At 42.9% G+C, this 18,418-nt stretch overlaps 1 protein-coding gene across 14 annotated transcripts in view; it reads right to left on the reverse strand.

The window, feature by feature from the left end:
* The window catches only part of LOC106568769 (kinesin-like protein KIF1A), a 63,792-nt gene that overhangs the window by 36,988 nt on the left and 8,386 nt on the right, over positions 1–18,418 (reverse strand). For 6 of the 14 annotated variants that reach the window (XM_014139433.3, XM_082960730.1, XM_082960729.1 and 3 more), the window contains exons 2-21: positions 16,874–17,062; positions 14,373–14,446; positions 14,054–14,236; positions 13,397–13,465; positions 12,588–12,766; positions 12,312–12,423; positions 11,621–11,698; positions 11,333–11,398; positions 11,207–11,224; positions 10,951–11,029; positions 10,419–10,497; positions 5,705–5,847; positions 4,214–4,344; positions 3,738–3,817; positions 3,577–3,652; positions 3,320–3,399; positions 2,949–3,055; positions 1,742–1,825; positions 438–618; positions 250–322 (exon numbers count right to left, since the gene is read on the reverse strand). In XM_014139433.3, the coding sequence (XP_013994908.1) occupies positions 250–322; positions 438–618; positions 1,742–1,825; positions 2,949–3,055; positions 3,320–3,399; positions 3,577–3,652; positions 3,738–3,817; positions 4,214–4,344; positions 5,705–5,847; positions 10,419–10,497; positions 10,951–11,029; positions 11,207–11,224; positions 11,333–11,398; positions 11,621–11,698; positions 12,312–12,423; positions 12,588–12,766; positions 13,397–13,465; positions 14,054–14,236; positions 14,373–14,446; positions 16,874–16,979 (1,998 nt within the window). In that variant the 5' untranslated portion in view covers positions 16,980–17,062. Of the gene's footprint in view, positions 1–249; positions 323–437; positions 619–1,741; positions 1,841–2,948; positions 3,056–3,319; positions 3,400–3,576; positions 3,653–3,737; positions 3,818–4,213; positions 4,414–4,811; positions 4,839–5,457; positions 5,497–5,704; positions 5,848–10,418; positions 10,498–10,950; positions 11,030–11,206; positions 11,225–11,332; positions 11,399–11,620; positions 11,699–12,311; positions 12,424–12,587; positions 12,767–13,396; positions 13,466–14,053; positions 14,237–14,372; positions 14,447–16,873; positions 17,063–18,418 lie in introns of all 14 variants that reach the window. The other 8 variants (XM_045693859.2, XM_082960728.1, XM_082960727.1 and 5 more) reach the window with 3 other exon arrangements.

Raw genomic sequence — 18,418 nt, forward strand, 5'->3', positions numbered from 1 at the left:
ACTGAGATGTCGTCTTCTAGCCATGGTAGAGGAAAATAATGGGCAACTGGGCATTTTTATACATGACTCTAAGCATGGGATGATAACTGCTTAATTAACTCAGGAGCCACACCTGTGTGGAAGCACTTGCTTTCAATATACTTTGTGTCCCTCATTTACTCAAGTGTTTCCTTTATTTACGCAGTTACCTGTATTTATAAAAACAAAAGATAAGCTTTTTAAGGGGTATCTCTTAGTGGCCTGTCTTACCAGTCGCTGTTGTTCCAGAAGGTTACTGGCCTCCTCTCGTTCTCGGCGGTATTGATCTTCTAACTCTTGAAGCCTGCAAACAAAATTATAGCAAATAATTTTCAAGCAAAGTCATACAAAGTCATACAAGAGGATGATGTGTTATTCCAGCTGGTGCTTTGCCAAAGGCAGTCCATCGATTATCGTACCTTGACTCCATCTCCTGCTTCATGTCGATGCCCTGTTTCTCCAGCAGCTCTCTCTGGGCGAAGGCCCAGTCCACGGGCTCCACGGGGGTCTCAGCGCAGGGGGTCCTCTCCCGCTCCTGCCGCGCCTGCTCCGGGTCATTGAAGCGGAACACGTGGCTCTTCCCCATGATAATGCGATTTCCTGAGGTCAGGAGTCAGGTCAATCTCATTACACCTCAGTCATTTCATCAATGTCATAAACCTATTACAGTTTTTTTTTACAATCTCTTACACACTAAAAGCGATACTTGAGGCACACAGTGAAACCGTTAACTCACGTACCTAATCTTCAGACCAAGTCTGCAAAACTGCAAGCACATTATCGGCTTTAAACTCAGTTTGCAATTGTAAAACACACTTTTTGCAAAACACTAAATACAGTTCTCTACATTAGACACATCATTCAAAACTAACAGGTCTTCAAAATGCCACACTCATTTACCGATTACCTACGTCCAGTGCTCACGTGTGAAAACACTTATAGCTAATTTCTTCACTTATAAATCAGAGCTTGAGCACTATACATAGGCTTCAGGTTGTCTTTCTTGGTTTGGACAACAAAGGAGGCCAATTTTGGAGAGTTAGAGGAAGAGGAGTGAGAGGAAGACGAGGACAAGGAGGATGATGAAAACAATGTTTTGAGAAAGAAATACATTTGATTTTTTTTCCCCCTTTACATTTCTGTTTATAGTGTGAATATATACTGAATATGCATACATACTCTATATATTTGTGCACATACGTGTACGTGTGAGTGCTATGACAAACTGCCGTGGACTCCACTGAACATGCAAAAGACACAAGATGGTAGTGTTTTCCATTTGTCACATCCGTGTGTAGTTGGCGTGTATAAGAGCTAATCATTTGATGGTTTGTGTGTAGAGTTGTGATGCAAAAACACCACTTTGAGAAGAGTTAAAATCATTTTGAATAAAGTGTTTGGTTTTGCAAGAGATGTGTGACGTTTTGCATGTTGTGCGTGTGTGTTTTGGGGTTTTGTGTGTAGAGACGAGGAGCCATAGTCTCAGAAATCATCTGTAAGCAATTGTCAAAAACTGTAATGATTTTAACCTTGGACTGTTCAAGTGTGAATCATCTATGGTGATTCTTTGTGTATTTATGATGTTGTATATGGAAGCAGATTCATGCCAAGACAAATACAAAATATTTAATTAAAATCAGTGTAGTGTTTCTCAGTATGTTTTGTGTCTGTTGTATATCTTTTCCCGTACTTAGTGGAAGATGCTGAGGGGTTTAAGCCTTACCTGAACGAAGCAGAGTAGGCGTGGTCACCAGTTTCCCGTTGACGTAGATCTCCGCCCCCTCGCAGGGCTCCAGGATGACGTTCCCTGTGTCATCATCATCAACAGACAAGAACCACCGGGGATGGTGAACATTTGGCCATTCTACAATGCCTCCCTTTCTTACACTACATCAGGGCTGCCCAATTCCAGTCCTGGAGGGCCAAAACACTTTGAGTTTTCATCCTCTCCTTCTAATCAGGGACTAATTCAGACCTGTCACACCAGGTGAGTGCAATTAACTACCGCGTAGAAACAAAAAAACAGAAGTGTTTTGGCCCTCCAGGACCAGGAATTGGGCAGCCCTGATGTACATGTACTGAATGGATCATTTGCTTGCCCTCAATGAGCTGTGATCTCCAAAGACTGCGTAGGCAAAGGCAAGAGGGTAAAAGGCAACTGGTCGGCTAACTATTGTCTTTTTCTGCTGTGATTACATAAGGGATAGTCAACGAGGGGCTATGCGTTCTTTGGAAAATAATGAATGACGTGGAAGGCGTGTTCCACGAAGCGCTAGCGGAATGGAACTGACCTTCCACGGTGTTACACTATTTTCCAGAGAACGCACAGAGGCCCAAGTTGATTATCCCTTTTGTACCATGGTTATAATTTAACACATTTGCCCTAGAAATGTGTTCATTTGCCGGAAGAAACATGTTCAACATTCACGGAAGTAGCTAGCAAGTTTACTAGATAGCTAAAGTAGTTGCCATGCTAACCATTTTACATTGGTAACCAGTTTAGAAAAGCAATAAGGCACGACGGGGGTGTGTTATATGGCGTTGCGTCGTGCCTAAGAACAGCCCTTAGCCGTGGTATATTGGCCATATATCACACCCCCCTCATGCCTTATTGCTTTTATAAACTGGTTACCAACGTAATTAGAGCAGTACAAATAAATGTTTTGTCATACCCATGGTATACGGTTTGATAAACCACGGCTGTCAGCCTATCAGCATTCAGGGCTCGAACCACCCAGTTTATAATTTACTATAAATATAGCCTCACTAGTCCAAGTCTCTTTAGTCCATAACCCAGTCTCAATAGTCCCAGTCTCTACAGACCCTATAACCTCTGGTGCACGCAAGCAAAATCTGCTAGATTCTTTTCATAGAACTAGAACTACTAGAAACTATCATGGTTCGTCCACAGTTGGTCAGTTCAGTCTCACCTTCTCCCCCGGAGCCTGTGGTGCTACTGAAGGTGCAGTGCTCGTCTTGGATAAAATGGCCACTGAGCACGATGTCCTGGCGACTTTTGGCGTCTTCACGTCCAACCCTGAGGGAAAAATGCATAGGATATTGAGTAGATTGATTTGCTTTACATAGATGTCTTTCTTGTAAGAACACTGTTTCACTCTTCAAATTCTGAAGGAACTATCGTTGCCCACTTCACATGACCATTTTGTCCTTGATAATCCAGGTAGTCAACTTAAACAGCTGTCTCCTTACTCCAAATCCATCTGTACTGTACTACAGGACTGGAGGCCACTTCAATACAAAAGAGGTACACATTTCCTGCAGATTAAGGAGTAGTTCTCACTTGGTGGTCCCATCTTTGATGTAGTAGAGTAGGCACTCAGACATCAGTGGGTCCTCATTCAGGTTTACCAGGTGAGGGGTCTAAAAGGAAGACAAGAACATTGTGACTTTGCTTCCACATATGTTGACATTTTGTGTTGAAATATTGTTGACAGGGGTTGTTGTAGCATGATGGAAATGGATATCATGTACAGAGGATCGTGGGTACTGTAGTACATCTCACTACAGTTGCCATAAGGGGTGTACTGGGGTTCTGACCTTCTTGGGGGAGAACACGCCCACGGTGCCTCCATCTTCTCTCATGGCCACACCCATCTCAGCCAGTAGGGCCTCCCTACAGATAGCAGAGAACCACAGTTATTTGAGACAGATGGATTCAGATAAGGATAATGGTTAAAGGTTAAATCCGTCTGACACACCTCTGCATCCGGATATCTTCAGTACGGCGCAGCTTCTCCTCCCATGTCTCATTGAGCTCAGCAATGATTTTCTCTGTTTCCTACAGGGAAAAGAACGACAAATGTCTAAGTTGGCATGGTACATACACGCCATAACATTATGGTTAGCCTCCATGACCCTTACCATCTCTCTCTATCTCTAACCTCCTGGTTCCCCTCCCTGATCTCTTTCTCCATCTGTCCCCAGCTGTCTAACTATCCCTCTATCTCTCCACTGCCCTTCCTCTCCTCCTCTCGCTCTCCTTCCCACCCTGTCTCTTTCTCCTTCCATCTCACTCACTCACTCACTCACTCACTCACTCACTCACTCACTCACTCACTCACTCACTCACTCACTCACTCACTCACTCACTCACTCACTCACTCACTCACTCACTCACTCACTCACTCACTCACTCACTCACTACCTAAGTTCACCCTCCCTTCCTCCTCCCTACCTTGAGTCTCTCTATGGCCTCCTCGGAGGCAGGGCTGAAGATGCGGTCATGCAGGTTTGCCATGGAGCCCGCACGGCTGGACAGGGCGGAGAGAGAGGGGGAAGGGCTCATCCCAGTCATGGCATTGGTCACTGTGGATAGATCACCCGTTTGATTGACAGCCTGGCGATTATTGACAAAGTTCTTGTAATCGCACAAGTCTGCCAGAAGAAGAGCGGGAGTGTGTGGGGGAGAGAAGGAAAGAGAGGGAGCAAACAGCAGGAAGGTGAGGAGGAGGAGACATTGGGGGCGGAGAGAAAAACGCAGAGAAGTGGACATAAGGAAGAAAGGGAAAACAAGGGAGGAGTAAAAACAGAAGAAGAGAGCTCAAAAAAAATGTATCGTAGAAGCAGAGACAGGTGCTTACCAAAGGCATTGCAGAGAGAGCGAGAAAAGAGCAACTTACACTGATGGATATGCAAAGCATACGAGAAGTTAGAGAGCAAACGCTTTTCTCTGCCAGTCATATGCAAAATACATACAGTAACAAGCTAAAAACAAGCAATGTCATATGATATATAGGGCAGCCAATCTAGAATAAATGTAGTTTAGTTCTTACTTGCAGCATAATCTCCAGGCTGAAAGGCTGTGAAAGTATTATTCAATTAAAATCAATGCAATTCCCAAAAACTAAATTTATCCCGCAAGCGACAATTATGCAGGGCAAGCAGTGTGAATTAGAAGTAAGGCAGCAGAGCTCTAGAGCCCTAGCCAGAGCCCACATTAAGAACCCTGGCATATCAAAGACCCTCTACAGAAGCAGAGCGTCCAATCAGATAGCTACACACCCAGAGAACCAGAGTGTAACACAGGCTGCATCCCAACAGTCTAAAATGCCCCCCCCCCCCCATCTTCATCTACACTGATCTGAAAGGACTGGAAAGGGGAAAGTCTATTCTCTTAGAGGAGTATACCATCTTGCTTTCACCGATCCCATGTTTGCAGATCAGTGCAGAGGAAGAAAAAGGAGATGAGGAGAAGATGCCATGTTAGACTTTTGAGACGCATTCCAGTCCCCAAGAGGTGGACAGTAAAAATCTGAGTTTCTTTTCTTCAGTGTGTACTGGATTTATGGATTTTTAGATGGGTTTTGGGTTGGAGTCCTTCCATATCGCTCTGGGGTGTTATAGGATTTTAGTATGGTAGAGGTTTAGCTTTATTTTCAGTTAGCTGCAAAGCGGGGGGGGTTGCTAGAATATACACACTTTTCAAACCAGCTATCACAGGATCGGGACATCGATACGCTGAGAGGAAAGAGGAGAGAGAAGAGTGTGTGAGACACTCACACACACATCTGTATGGCTCTCATCCTGTGTGTGTGTGTGTGTGTGTATGTGTGTGTGTGTGTGTGTGTGTGTGTGTGTGTGTGTGTGTGTGTGTGTGTGTGTGTGTGTGTGTGTGTGTGTGTGTGTGTGTGTGTGTGTGTGTGTGTGTGTGTAGGTAGGTACTCACTGTCTATGATGTCTCCCAGGCCCTGGGCGTAGAGGAGGTCCTTGAGTCGGCACACCTCCTCCTTCAGCTCACGCACCAGACGGTTGTTGGGGTCCTCGTTGATGACGGCGTTACAGCGGATCTGTTTGGCGCGGTCAGCATACCTGGGAAGGGTCAAAACCATTAAAAGGCAGGTTCACCCCAAAATATGTCCACTGTTTATATGATGGGAGAAACATCGTCATTGACAGGGACAACATAGGACCGTTCAAGGTATCATTATTTGCAGTTCCTGGATTACTTCCTGGTTTAGTCTCTCAATGCATAAAAATGAGGGTTCCTCAAGGGTTCTTTGGGAAGGGTGATGGTTCTATGTGGACCCATAATGACTCAAAGAACACTTTGAGCTCTTCAATTGTTCTTTGCAGTTCACAAAAGGGTCCTTTGCTCTTTTAGTGATAGTTAAAATGTAGGGGAGGAGGCTCGGCCTGGTTTGCTCACAGCTCTTTTTGTGTAACCGTGAGTGAGAGTGTCATTCCTGTTTATCTAATGTGTTGTGTTATGCTATTTTATATAACTACGGCCAGTGACGGTGTCGTGTGAAAGACTCACATATGGCCTGGTGCCAGTTGAGAACAGTTGACTAAATCAATCAGTGGTTCTCAATTATCTCCTCAGGGACCCCCAGCTCTTCCAGCGATATCTCAACTTGTCTATTAACACTTACAGAATTTTAAATATAATATGGCTGACCACATTGAGAAAGGTTCTTTACAACCATTCTCCATAAAGGTGTCTTCAGAAAGTACAGCATTCATACCCCTAGACTTATTCAACATTTTGTTGTTTTACAGCCTGAATTAAAAATGGATCAAATAGAAGCACCTTTGGCAGTGATTACAGCTGTGAGTCTTTCTGGGTAAGTCTCTAAGAGCTTCCCACACCTGAATTGTACAGCAATTGCCAATTGTTATTTTCAAAATTCTTCAAGCTCTGTCAAATTGGTTGTTGATCATTGCTAGACAACCATTTTCAGGTCTTGCAATAGATTTTCAAACAGATGTAACTCGGCCACTCAGGAGCATTCACTGTCTTCTTGTTAAGCAACTCCAGTGTAGATTTGGCCTTGTGTTTTAGATTATTTGCTGAAAGGTGAATTAATCTCCCAATGTCTGGTGAAAAGCAGAATGAACCAGGTTTTCCTCTAGGATTTTGCCTGTGCTTAGCTCCATTCTGTTTCTTTTTTATCCTGAAAAACTCCCAAGTCCCGTTACAAGCATACTCATAACATGATGCAGCCACCACTATGCTTGAAAATATGGAGCGTGGTATTCAGTAATGTGTTGTATTAGATTTGCCCCAAACATAACACTTTGTATTGAGGACAAAAAGTTCATAGCTTTGCCACATTTGTGTCAGTATTTCTTTACTGCCTTGTTGCAAACGGCATGCATGTTTTGGAATATTTTTATTCTGTACAGATTTCCTTCTTTTCACTCTGTCAATTAGGTTAGTACTGTGGAGTAACGACAATGTTGTTGATCCATCCTCAATTTCTCCTATCACAGCCATTAAACCCTAACTGCTTTGAAGTCATCATTGGCCTCATGGTGAAATCACTGAGCGGTTTCCTTCCTCTCCTGCAACTGAGTTAGGAAGGACACCTGTATCTTTGTAGTGACAGGGTGTATTGATACACCATCCAAAGTGTAATTAATAACTTCACCATGCTCAAATGAATATTCAATGTTTATGCTTCTTTGTGAGGCCTTGGAAAACCTCCCTGGTCTTTATCTGTCCTCGTGCTCCTAGATCTTAGTGCTGCTTTTGATACCATCGATCACCACATTCTTTTGGAGAGATTGGAAACCCAAATTGGTCTACACGGACAAGTTCTGGCCTGGTTTAGATCTTATCTGTCGGAAATATAGCAGTTTGTCTCTGTGGATGGTTTGCCCTCTGATAAATCAACTGTAAATGTTGGTGTTCCTCAAGGCTCCGTTTTAGGACCACTATTGTTTTCACTATATATTTTACCTCTTGGTGATGTCATTCGGAAACATAATGTTAACTTTCACTGCTATGCGGATGACACACAGCTGTACATTTCGATGAAACATGGTGAAGCCCCAAAATTGCCCTGCCTGGAAGCCTGTGTTTCTGACATAAGGAAGTGGATGGCGGCAAATGTTCTACTTTTAAACTCGGACAAAACAGAGATGCTTGTTCTAGGTCCCAAGAAACAAAGAGATCTTCTGTTGAATCTGACAATTAATCTAGATGGTTGTACAGTCGTCTCAAATAAAACTGAAGGACCTCGGCGTTACTCTGGACCCTGATCTCTCTTTGGATGAACAAATCAAGACTGTTTCAAGGACAGATTTTTTCCATCTACGTAACATTGCAAAAATCTGAAACTTTCTGTCCAAAAAATGATGCAGAAAAATGTATCCATGCTTTTGTCACTTCTAGGTTAGACTACTGCAATGCTCTACTTTCCGGCAACCCGGATAAAGCACTAAATAAACTTCAGTTAGTGCTAAACACGGCTGCTAGAATCTTGACTAGAACCAAAGAATGTGATCATATTACTCCAGTGCTAGCCTCTCTACACTGGCTTCCTGTTAAGGCAAGGGCTGATTTCAAGGTTTTACTGCTAACCTACAAAGCATTACATGGGCTTGCTCCTACCTATATTTCTGATTTGGTCCTGCCGTACATACCATACGTACGCTACGGTCACAAGACGCAGGCCTCCTTACTGTCCCTAGAATTTCTAAGCAAGTTGGAGGCAGGGCTTTCTCCTATAGAGCTCCATTTTTATGGAATGGTCTGCCTACCCATGTGAGAGACGCAGACTCGGTCTCAACCTTTAAGTCTTTATTGAAGACTCATCTCTTCAGTAGGTCCTATGATTGAGTGTAGTCTGGCCCAGGAGTGTGAAGGTGAACGGAAAGGCACTGGAGCAACGAACCGCCCTTGCTGTCTCTGCCTAGCCGGTTCCCCTCTCTCCACTGGGATTCTCTGCCTCTAACCCTATTACAGGGGCTGAGTCACTGGTTTACTGGTGCTCTTCCCTGCCGTCCCTAGGAGGGGTGCGTCACTTAAGTGGGTTGAGTCACTGACGTGATCTTCCTGTCCGGGTTGGCCCCCAGAAAGGAACTGCTGGTCCAGTTTCAGCTGTTCTGCCTGTGGCTATGGAACCCTGACCTGTTCACCGGATGTCCTACCTGTCCCAGACCTGCTGTTTTCAACTCTCTAGAGACAGCAGGAGCGGTAGAGATACTCTCAATGATCGGCTATGAAAAGCCAACTGACATTTACTCCTGAGATGCTGACCTGTGCAACCTCGACAACCACTGTGATTATTATTATTTGACCCTGCTGGTCATCTATGAACATTTGAACATCTTGGCCATGTTCTGTTATAATCTCCACCCGGCACAGCCAGAAGAGAACTGCCCACTCCTCATAGCCTGGTTCCTCTCTAGGTTTCTTCCTAGGCTCTGGCCTTTCTAGGGAGTTTTTCCTAGCCACCGTGCTTCTACACCTGCATTGCTTGCTGTTTGGGGTTTAAGGCTGGGTTTCAACCAGCTGGTTGAGTTGCCCATTAAGAGTAAACTAGTTTTGTATCGGAATTTGCATAGACTTTTTAAAACATCCAAAAATGATACATGTATTTACATGATGTATGCTTAATTTACTTATAATGGAAGATATGCCTAGTTAAATGAGGACTTAAATCAATTATTAATAAAATAGGATACATTTGTGTGTCAAAATATGAATATTGCAATGCATGTAAATGAATGTGTTTACAGTTTATATGCTTAGAATACCAGTAAAATTATTGAATGATATTGTGAAACATATAGAAGATAACAGGCAGACATCGAATCGTGATATGAATTTCAAAGGATTGTTGTATTTGCACAGACAAAGAAAGTCCCATAACAATATGTCTCCATTGTCCATTATCACTAGCTTTGACTGAATAGCATTTCCTTTAACGGGCAACTCAACCGCCTGGTAGAGCATAGAGTTCCTAAATTAGTAACAACAACACATTTGTAATCGAATCATTCTTAAATTACGTTTCAGAGGTCAACAACATTTTGCAACGTTGTAATTGTCCATTTTATACACAATTAGTTCATAATTAATTATAATAATTGGTAAATGAGGTTAGGTTTTGCTCACGTTCACTTGCTGGTTTTCAACCATCTTTGAATGCATGTTTAAAAAAAATATGGGAGTCCAATAACGATAACCGCATGATCAATTTACTAAATTACATTGGATGAGGTGATAAAATATGCCAAACAAAAATTCATATGCTTAATTTCATTTAAAATTGGTTGTCAAAATTCGCTCCACCGCCCAGTTGAGCTGCCTGTTAAAGGGTTAATGGTTCTTTATAGAACCTTAGGAAATGATTATTTTTAGCACCACACAGGTTCTATTTAGAACGTGATGAGCATGGTTCTTTATTGATCCTTCAAACAAGGATTCTATCAAGCACCAAAAAGAACCACTGTCTTGTACTATTTAGAACCACTTTTGTGTGTAGCCATTACACTTGTGTACATTACTTTATAAGGAGGCAGGTGGTTGGAACTGAAACTGCTCCTCACAGTGGATGACAGTGATACTGAAGTACTGTAGGGTCACAGAATAACTATGGATTTGAAGGTTTTTTTAACCGGAGAATTTGACCTCAGAGCTGGGTTGTTACCTGAGGGTGCTCAGGGTCTCGTCATAGTTGATGTCAGCAGGGCTGAGGGCTGCCACCATGGCGGTGCGAGAGTTACCTCCTAATGGACAGAAAGGGGCAAAGAGGTTAATAGGGGATGAGGGCGAGAGGAGGAAGGATTATTTAAAGGGCATCTGCAGAGGAATTAAACAAAAGAGTAAACAGTGATAAGGATGCTACATCTTATGTTTATTGATGTTTTGGGGTTTTGTTTGCTGCAGCCCCCTGCTAAAATAATGGGGGGGCGGGCATTGGTTGCCCATCTTTTTCCCTGGAAAAAACCAAACAGGTCTTTGAAAACCAGTGGGATTTGAGTTGTAAGCTGCTTGGTTGGATATGGGCATCTAATATGTTTATAGACGTGTGAATTGTTCACCCTGGAAATGATGGAAAAGTTGAATAAAAGCTTTGAATCATCATCTGCAGGGGAATTAAACAAAATAGCAAACAGCGATAAGGATGCTACAATTGGTGTAGGTGGCTGGTTCTGGGCTAGTAGGTGGAAAGTACGTACCCAGGTTCTCTCTAAGAAGCCAGGTCAGCACTGAGTCTCTATAGGGGATGTGGCTCTCCACCTTCTTCTTCTTCTTGTTCTGTTAACAGTTCATTTTAACAATTAGGACAAGGATACTGCCTCAATAAAAGTGCATTTACCTGTGTGGAAATATAAGAATAAACGCTTGTGAATCATCTACTTCCCAATCTCTTAATACCATTTCCCCAAATATTTTCTGAAAACAAAAATGGAAGAAGTCATTGAAATTGTGTACCTTATTTGGTGCTGAGTCCTAGAAAAATAAGAAATTGACAGAACTTAATTAATTGGCAGTCTTACCAAAATTGCTTCAATGACCAAACAGACGAAGAGTTGTGTACTGAAAAGTACAGACTCTCACCACTTCAGCTAAAGCAGAGATGACTTTCCCCAGTGTGGTCAGAGATTTATTGATATTTGCTCCTTCCTGAAAAGGAACAGATGGGGCATACTTAATCAAACGAAAAGCCTTGCGTGCAACACAAAAAACTACACACGCCACAATCTTGAGAAACAGAACCTAGAGGCTTTGTAAAGTTCATAGACATGTCAACTTGAAATGTTAACTCGAAACGGAGGAATTCATTCATTGATATCACTGGGGGGGTCGGATTCAGCCCATAAAGTTGACCCAAAAATACCCTCTCACCTTCAGCCTGGTTCCTTTGGCTCCTGTAGAGTCTGCTCTCTCACTCCCAGCCAGATCCACCAGGCTGATCTTGCTCACCTGCAACAAGAAACTCTCTGTTATCATTTGTTTTAGAATGAATCTGCTTTGATACTCTGTATCACAGTGGGAAATGCCCAGATTCCAAATGCACAGTGGTAGCCCCAAGAAACTCTCTTTGAGGACTTATCTGTAATGAGTACTGTTATCATGAACGATAACACAGTGAATGTCCAGATAGCATCGCAATAGACCTCAATCATAGAGTTATAAACCATGCATAGGTCAAAGTGTTACAAAACCCTAGTGTGAGGCATCTTGAAGGATCTTAATTTGAGACAGTTTGCTACAGCAGGAAAATAATCCTGCAGCAAGAGGAAATGTGAGTTATTATGTGGATTATAATTAATGGACATTTTTTGTAGAGGTTGATACATTTTTCTTTAGGGCGAATCAAGTCCGAATTTTTTGGGTGGAAATTACAAACGTTAGAAGCCCTTTTAAACCTTGAATGCACTACAAATGTGCATTTCCTGCAATGCAGGACATTTCACAGCAACAAGAGTGATCAAATTAAGATCCTACATCTGTAGGGGTTTATAACTCTATGGCCTCAACCTATTGCAGTAGCTTGAGTATGAGGTTGAACCTGGTTATTAAGTCTGCGCAGTACCTTCTCAGATGTGTTTTCTGAATCCATGTCGTGTTTCTTCTGAGTGAAGATGATGTTGAAGACAGCATGAGAGCGGCTGCTGGTCTCGTTCATGTTGGTGGCTGCCACCGTCCTGAAGGAAGAAAGAATTGAACCTTATGACATCAATCCATCCCTCATCCATCTATTTATTCATCCATCCACCTATTCATCCATCTATCCAGTCCATCCACCCCCCACATCCACCGACCCACCCACCCACCCATCATCCATCCATCCATTCTAAGTCCCATTTACCTGGCCTTGTTGCCAGACTCCATGAGGTCCTGGATGTCGTTGTAGGAGGTAACGGCCAGTTTGGACAGGTCCTCCACGTACGGCCCCATCAGTGGGTGCTCTCTCACACGCAGGTTCCCCTTGTTCTTCGGGTTCAGCAGGTCACGCACACGCTCACAGTAGATCTCCATGTAGCTCACCTGTGGAGGTTGTCAATATTCTATAGAAGTGCCAATCAAGAGAACTAAGTGCCTATTAAATGTCTATTGAGCAGCACCACCTTGGGGCAGATAAGACACTCTTATCTGAACTCTTATCATATGCACAGCAAAATTAATGGTGTGCATTTAACTCGGAAATGTACACTAAAACGATGTTGGAGGCGGCTTATGGTAGAGAAATTAACATAAAATTATCTGGCAACAGCTCTGTTGGACATTCCTGCAGTCAGCATGCCAATTGAGACATCTGTGGCATTGTGTTGTATGACAAAACTGCACATTTTAGAGAGTGGCCTTTTATTGTCCCCAGCACAAGGTACACCTGTGTAACGATCATGCTGTTTAATCAGCTTCTTGATATGCCACACCTGTCAGGTGGATGGATTATCTTGGCAAAGGAGAAATGCTCACTAACAGGGATGTAAACAAATTTGTGCATACAATATGGGATCTTTTCTGGGATCTTTGATTTGAGCTCATGAAAAATGGGACAAACACTTTTATCATTCAGTATGTATCACCCAGGAGGTAAAAGCCCTAACCCACTGATAAGCAGTAGGCCTGTCCTGTATAGAAGCTCATTCTCAAACCACTAGAGGGAGCACTCACCTCCACGGAGTAGGACAAGCTGTTTTCCTTATTGCTGTCACTTATCTTGGTGAAGAGGTCCTCACACAACTGGCAGACAGAGAACATGGAGGAGCATTGTTAGACTCGCATATGAACCAGGGTTGGGGTCAATTCCATTTCAATTCCATCCAATTAAGGAAGTACATTGAAATTCCAATTCCAATTATCTTCAACGCTTTTCAATTAGGAAAATGTGGAATTGGAATTTGTTTTAGTTTCAGAATAGACTGGAACTGATATGAACACAGCACATGTATTATCAATAAAAGGCTTTGATGTTTTTGGCATAAAACTAAATGGGTTTCCAAAGATCCAGTATCTGACATGATGAAGTAAATTTACATTATATGATGTTTAACTACATTTTGTCGTTCATTCATCTATCCATCCATATATCCACCCATCCACCCTTCCTCCCATCCACCCTTCAATCAATCCACCCTTCCATCCATCCATCCATCCATCCACCCTTCCCCCCATCCATCCACCCTTCCACCCATTAACCCATCCACACTTCTACCCATCACCCACCCACCCATCCATCCATCCATCAACCCACCCTTCCATCCACCCTTCCATCCACCCACCCATCCATCAGTCCATCCATCCACCCTTCCACCCATCCATCCAGATTACCAGTGGGATGATGCCTTGCTGATCCTTCTGGTCCTGCTTGCCCATCATGGTGTAGCTCTTCCCAGATCCAGTCTGGCCATAGGCAAAGATACAAACATTGTATCCCTCAAAGGCATGCAGCAACATCTCCTCCCCAATGTCCTTGTACACCTGCTTCTGGGAATGATAGTTGATGTCCTCCGGCTGCAGAGAGAAAGACAGAGTTTGAGTATGAATACACGGTTAGTTAGCTATTACGGAGTGAATATAGAGCTCATGGCTTGCATGGTCTTGAAACGCATGATATTCAAGTCTTTCAGGTGTATGTGGTGAAACTCACTGTTGTGTGTGACCAGTAAGAGTAGTCGAAGTTATAGCTCTTGTTCTCCTTCGGCTGTTTGGGGTTTATGATTGCTAAAAGCACAGACAACAAGTAAACAAAAGTTAGAGAAGTGCCCAGACCAAGCCCATAAACTAGCAGAAAGTAAGCTATGGTGAAACACTGTGTAGTCCTTGGCTATGGCAGACCAAATGTAAATAGCAAGTAGAAAGAGTATTTGGCTGGCTACATAGATATCGTTAGTGGAAAATGCATTGTCATCATTTTTGGGATAATTGTAGACCTGGTGGAATCTGAAATTAGGCCAGGCGTTTGGGGAAAGCTGAGCAAGTGCCTCTCTGTGAAGGCTTGAATGGCCAAGGCACAAAAGTTGAGCATGCTCCTGGTAGCAGCTACTGTCTGTGGTCCATATACACTGAGTGTACAACACATTAGGAACACCTTCCTAATATTGAGTTGCACCCCTTTTGCCCTCAGAACAGCCTCAATTAGTCAGAGCATGGACTCTACAAGGTGTAGCAAGCGTTCCACAAGGATGCTGGCCCAGGTTGACTCCAATGCTTCCCCCCGTTGTGTTAAGTTGACTGGATGTCCTTTGGGTGGTGGACCATTCTTGATACACACGGGAAACTGTTGATCGTGAGAAAAAAAACAGCAGCATTGCAGTTCTTGACACAAACCGGTGCGCCTGGCACCTACTACCATACCCTGTTCAAAGACACTTAAATCTTTTGTCTTGCCCATTCACCCTCTGAATGGCACACATATACAATACATGTCTCAATTGTATCAAGGCTTAAAAATCCTTCTTTAACCCGTCTCCCCCCGTTCATCTAGACTGATTGAAGAAGGGATCATAGCTTTCACCTGGATTCACCTGGTCAGTCTCTGTCTATGTGCCTACACTGAGTGTTTTTGTACACTAAGTGTAGGTACTGCAGTGATGCAGTGATGCAGTAGACCCAGTCTATTGCAGTGATGGTGTTCCTCTGATTAATACAGAAGCATCATCAGTGGTGACTGACCTATGATGATGTCACTTATGCACTTCAATAGACTGGGTTTGGGGGTTATATATTGTATATCAGTTATTCATAGGGACATGTAATCAGCCAAATTGGAAGTCTTTGTTGTGTGGAACAGACTAATGTGGTTCAGTCCTCCTGAGACAGTTGCATCCAAGAGAGAGGGTAGGACAACTTGGCTAAATAAAAATATTCTAAAGTGGCTTCCTTTCCTATTTTCTAGTTCCTCATCCTTGTTCGCTTGACTGGAAAGGTGAAATTGAAGAGGATGGTTGACATTGCTATTGGCCATCCTCCCTATTACTTTCACCAATCCAGTACTTTCACATCAGTCAGGAAGAGGAAAGGAAGCCATTTTTGAGTATTCCGAATCTGTGCCATGCTAAAGACTGTGGGAATGAGGTCATCATCAGACCGTTGACAGGAACAAAGAAGCAGAATATGCACACACACACACACACACACACACACACACACACACACACACACACACACACACACACACACACACACACACACACACACACACACACACACACACACACACACACACACACACACACACACACACACACACACACACACACACACATCATCTGACCTAGCGTCTCAGCTGAGACAGAAACAACGAGGCCTTTTGGACCCTCTGGGTCACGTGATGAGGGATGAGAAGCTCTAGAGGTCACCCCCACAAACACATACACACAGAGACAGGCTCTCAGTTCCCATTGGAGCCTTTGTCTCATGTGTTGCACGCCTCACTACCCACCATCCAGTTGCTTTCAAGCATGTGTTTTCCGAGCACCAAGCAGAAGATGGCAGAAGTGCAATGTTTCAGTGATTCTCTACAGTAGAGATGATCGGAATCCACCATGAAGGGTCTATGTTGTGAAGTGATGAATTTATTAAAATAAGCTTGAGATGGTGTTAGATCGAATGTATAACACCTCCAAAACCATTTAAAATGTCATATGAGGCTGTCTCCTAAAAGCCCAATCTAAAGCAGACCATATTAGTAAATATTTAATCAAACTACATTCATTATTGATGAGGACATCTTTGCCTGGAGTTATCAGACTGGAAAATGCTGTATATCCCAATGGAATGCCTTTCAAGGATTAATCAATACATATTACAGAGATATTACTAGTATAGAACATTACCTACATAGACTCTAACATTTCCCCTAACAGTACTTAGGCAGGGCGGACCCCCAATCACTGCCTTCATCAGTTGACTTGGCCCAACTAAAATATTTTAGATTTGAAATACTTCAATAGAAATGTTTTGTTTTGGTTGTGGTAGCCCAACCCTGGATAGGCCTTCTGATTTGGGGGCCAATTAAGATCCAACCCAGGTTAATCAAGAAGTAACCTACAACGAAAGAGCAAAGCTGAAGTCCTCAGGTCCATGTGTTTTCTTACACCAATGACAATATAATAGACATTTCTTATAATACAAATATGCAATACTCACTTGTGGTGTTCCCTGACATCTGGATGATGCACTTGCTGTCCTTCCCGATCTCTCGAGAGTTGAAGGGACGGACCCGGACGGCCACCTTCACTGAAGCCCCCGCCATGATGCCTGTCAGTGGGGGGATGCGCCCGCGACTATAGAGGGGTTCAGTCAGGAGGGGCTTGTCACCAGGTAGATGACTAACACCTGTGGAGAGGGAAGCCATAGTGAGATGGTGATTTGAATGAAGATCTAATTTGAACTCATTTGTAATGCCATCATCTAATAAACATTTTTTTTTTAAATACATTTCTGAAAAGACTGCGCACCCACAAAAACATTGAGATGTATAAACTTGGCGCACGCCATACGTATACGCATGTTTCCCGTTATGAATCAGACCTGTCGTGGAACTGTGGGGGCATGAACGAGCATTATACACTCTTCTAAAAAAAAAAGTGCTAAGTAGAACCATACAGGGTTCTTCGGTTTGTCCCCATAGGGGAACACTTTTTGGTGCTGGTAGAACCCTTTGCAGAGGGTTCTATCCAGAACCCTCTATGTAGGGTTTTTCAAGGAACCCCATGCATAAAATATGGTTCTGCCGAGAGCCGTCTATGAAGGGTTCCACCAAGAACCATTTTATCATCTAAAGGTTCTTCCTAAACCATCTATGAAGGGTTCCCACGAGAACACTTTTTATGAATGTATAGAGCCCCTCAGCCTTTTTATGACAATACATAATATTTACTGTATCAGAAGGCTGTTCTTCGAGGGCCAAGTTATACCCTAACACAGTGGTGTTAAGAATCTCCCGGTTTACAAGTCACATAATGTTGGCTTGTAAAGTGATGTGTAATTCTTAATTGAATCCAGCCAGAGTTAGGATATCCAACAAGAGGAATTGTCAATCACCCGCAACCTGCATTCAGAATGACTGCCAAGGTAGGGAAGATTAACAATAGAGACTACCTCAAACATCTAAACTGGAACAACCATCTCAGTAACGGGTACCGTAAATCCAATTACTAACAGCGTGGATTAGTTTAGAAAACGGTGTGTTATTTATCTTTGTGTAGCATAAAATGTATCAACCAATCAACGTACATGCAAAAACACAGATATTACAGTAAAACAAACCATTCTGAAACGCTCCCTGCAATAGAGCATGCTGGGAAATATTATAAATGGGGTTTTTGTAGAACACTTCTTTCCCTTCCAAAGAATCATCAAAGACTTCCAAAAACAGTTCATGAGATGTTAAAGGTTCTAGGTAGTTTTCCAAAAAGGGAAACGGTCCCTCCACAAATAACCCCTTTTATAGTGACAATAACACCCTTATTTTCTGTATACTGGGGAGGAATTGGAATTAGGCCAAGACAGTATCTAAGGAAATAGCATTGCATGGCGAACTTGATCAAATGACAAAAACAAGTGCACATTGTTGTGAACCTGTAAACAGATTGTTTGAATTCAATAATGTTTTGTATTTACTTTTTCATGAACCTAAATATGCTGCACTGTCTGCGAATTCTGAAACATTTTCTACTTTCTAATCTAAAC

This window comes from Salmo salar, chromosome 14 (assembly GCF_965601325.2).
Source record: "Salmo salar chromosome 14, fSalSal1, whole genome shotgun sequence".
Lineage (NCBI taxonomy): Eukaryota > Metazoa > Chordata > Actinopteri > Salmoniformes > Salmonidae > Salmo > Salmo salar.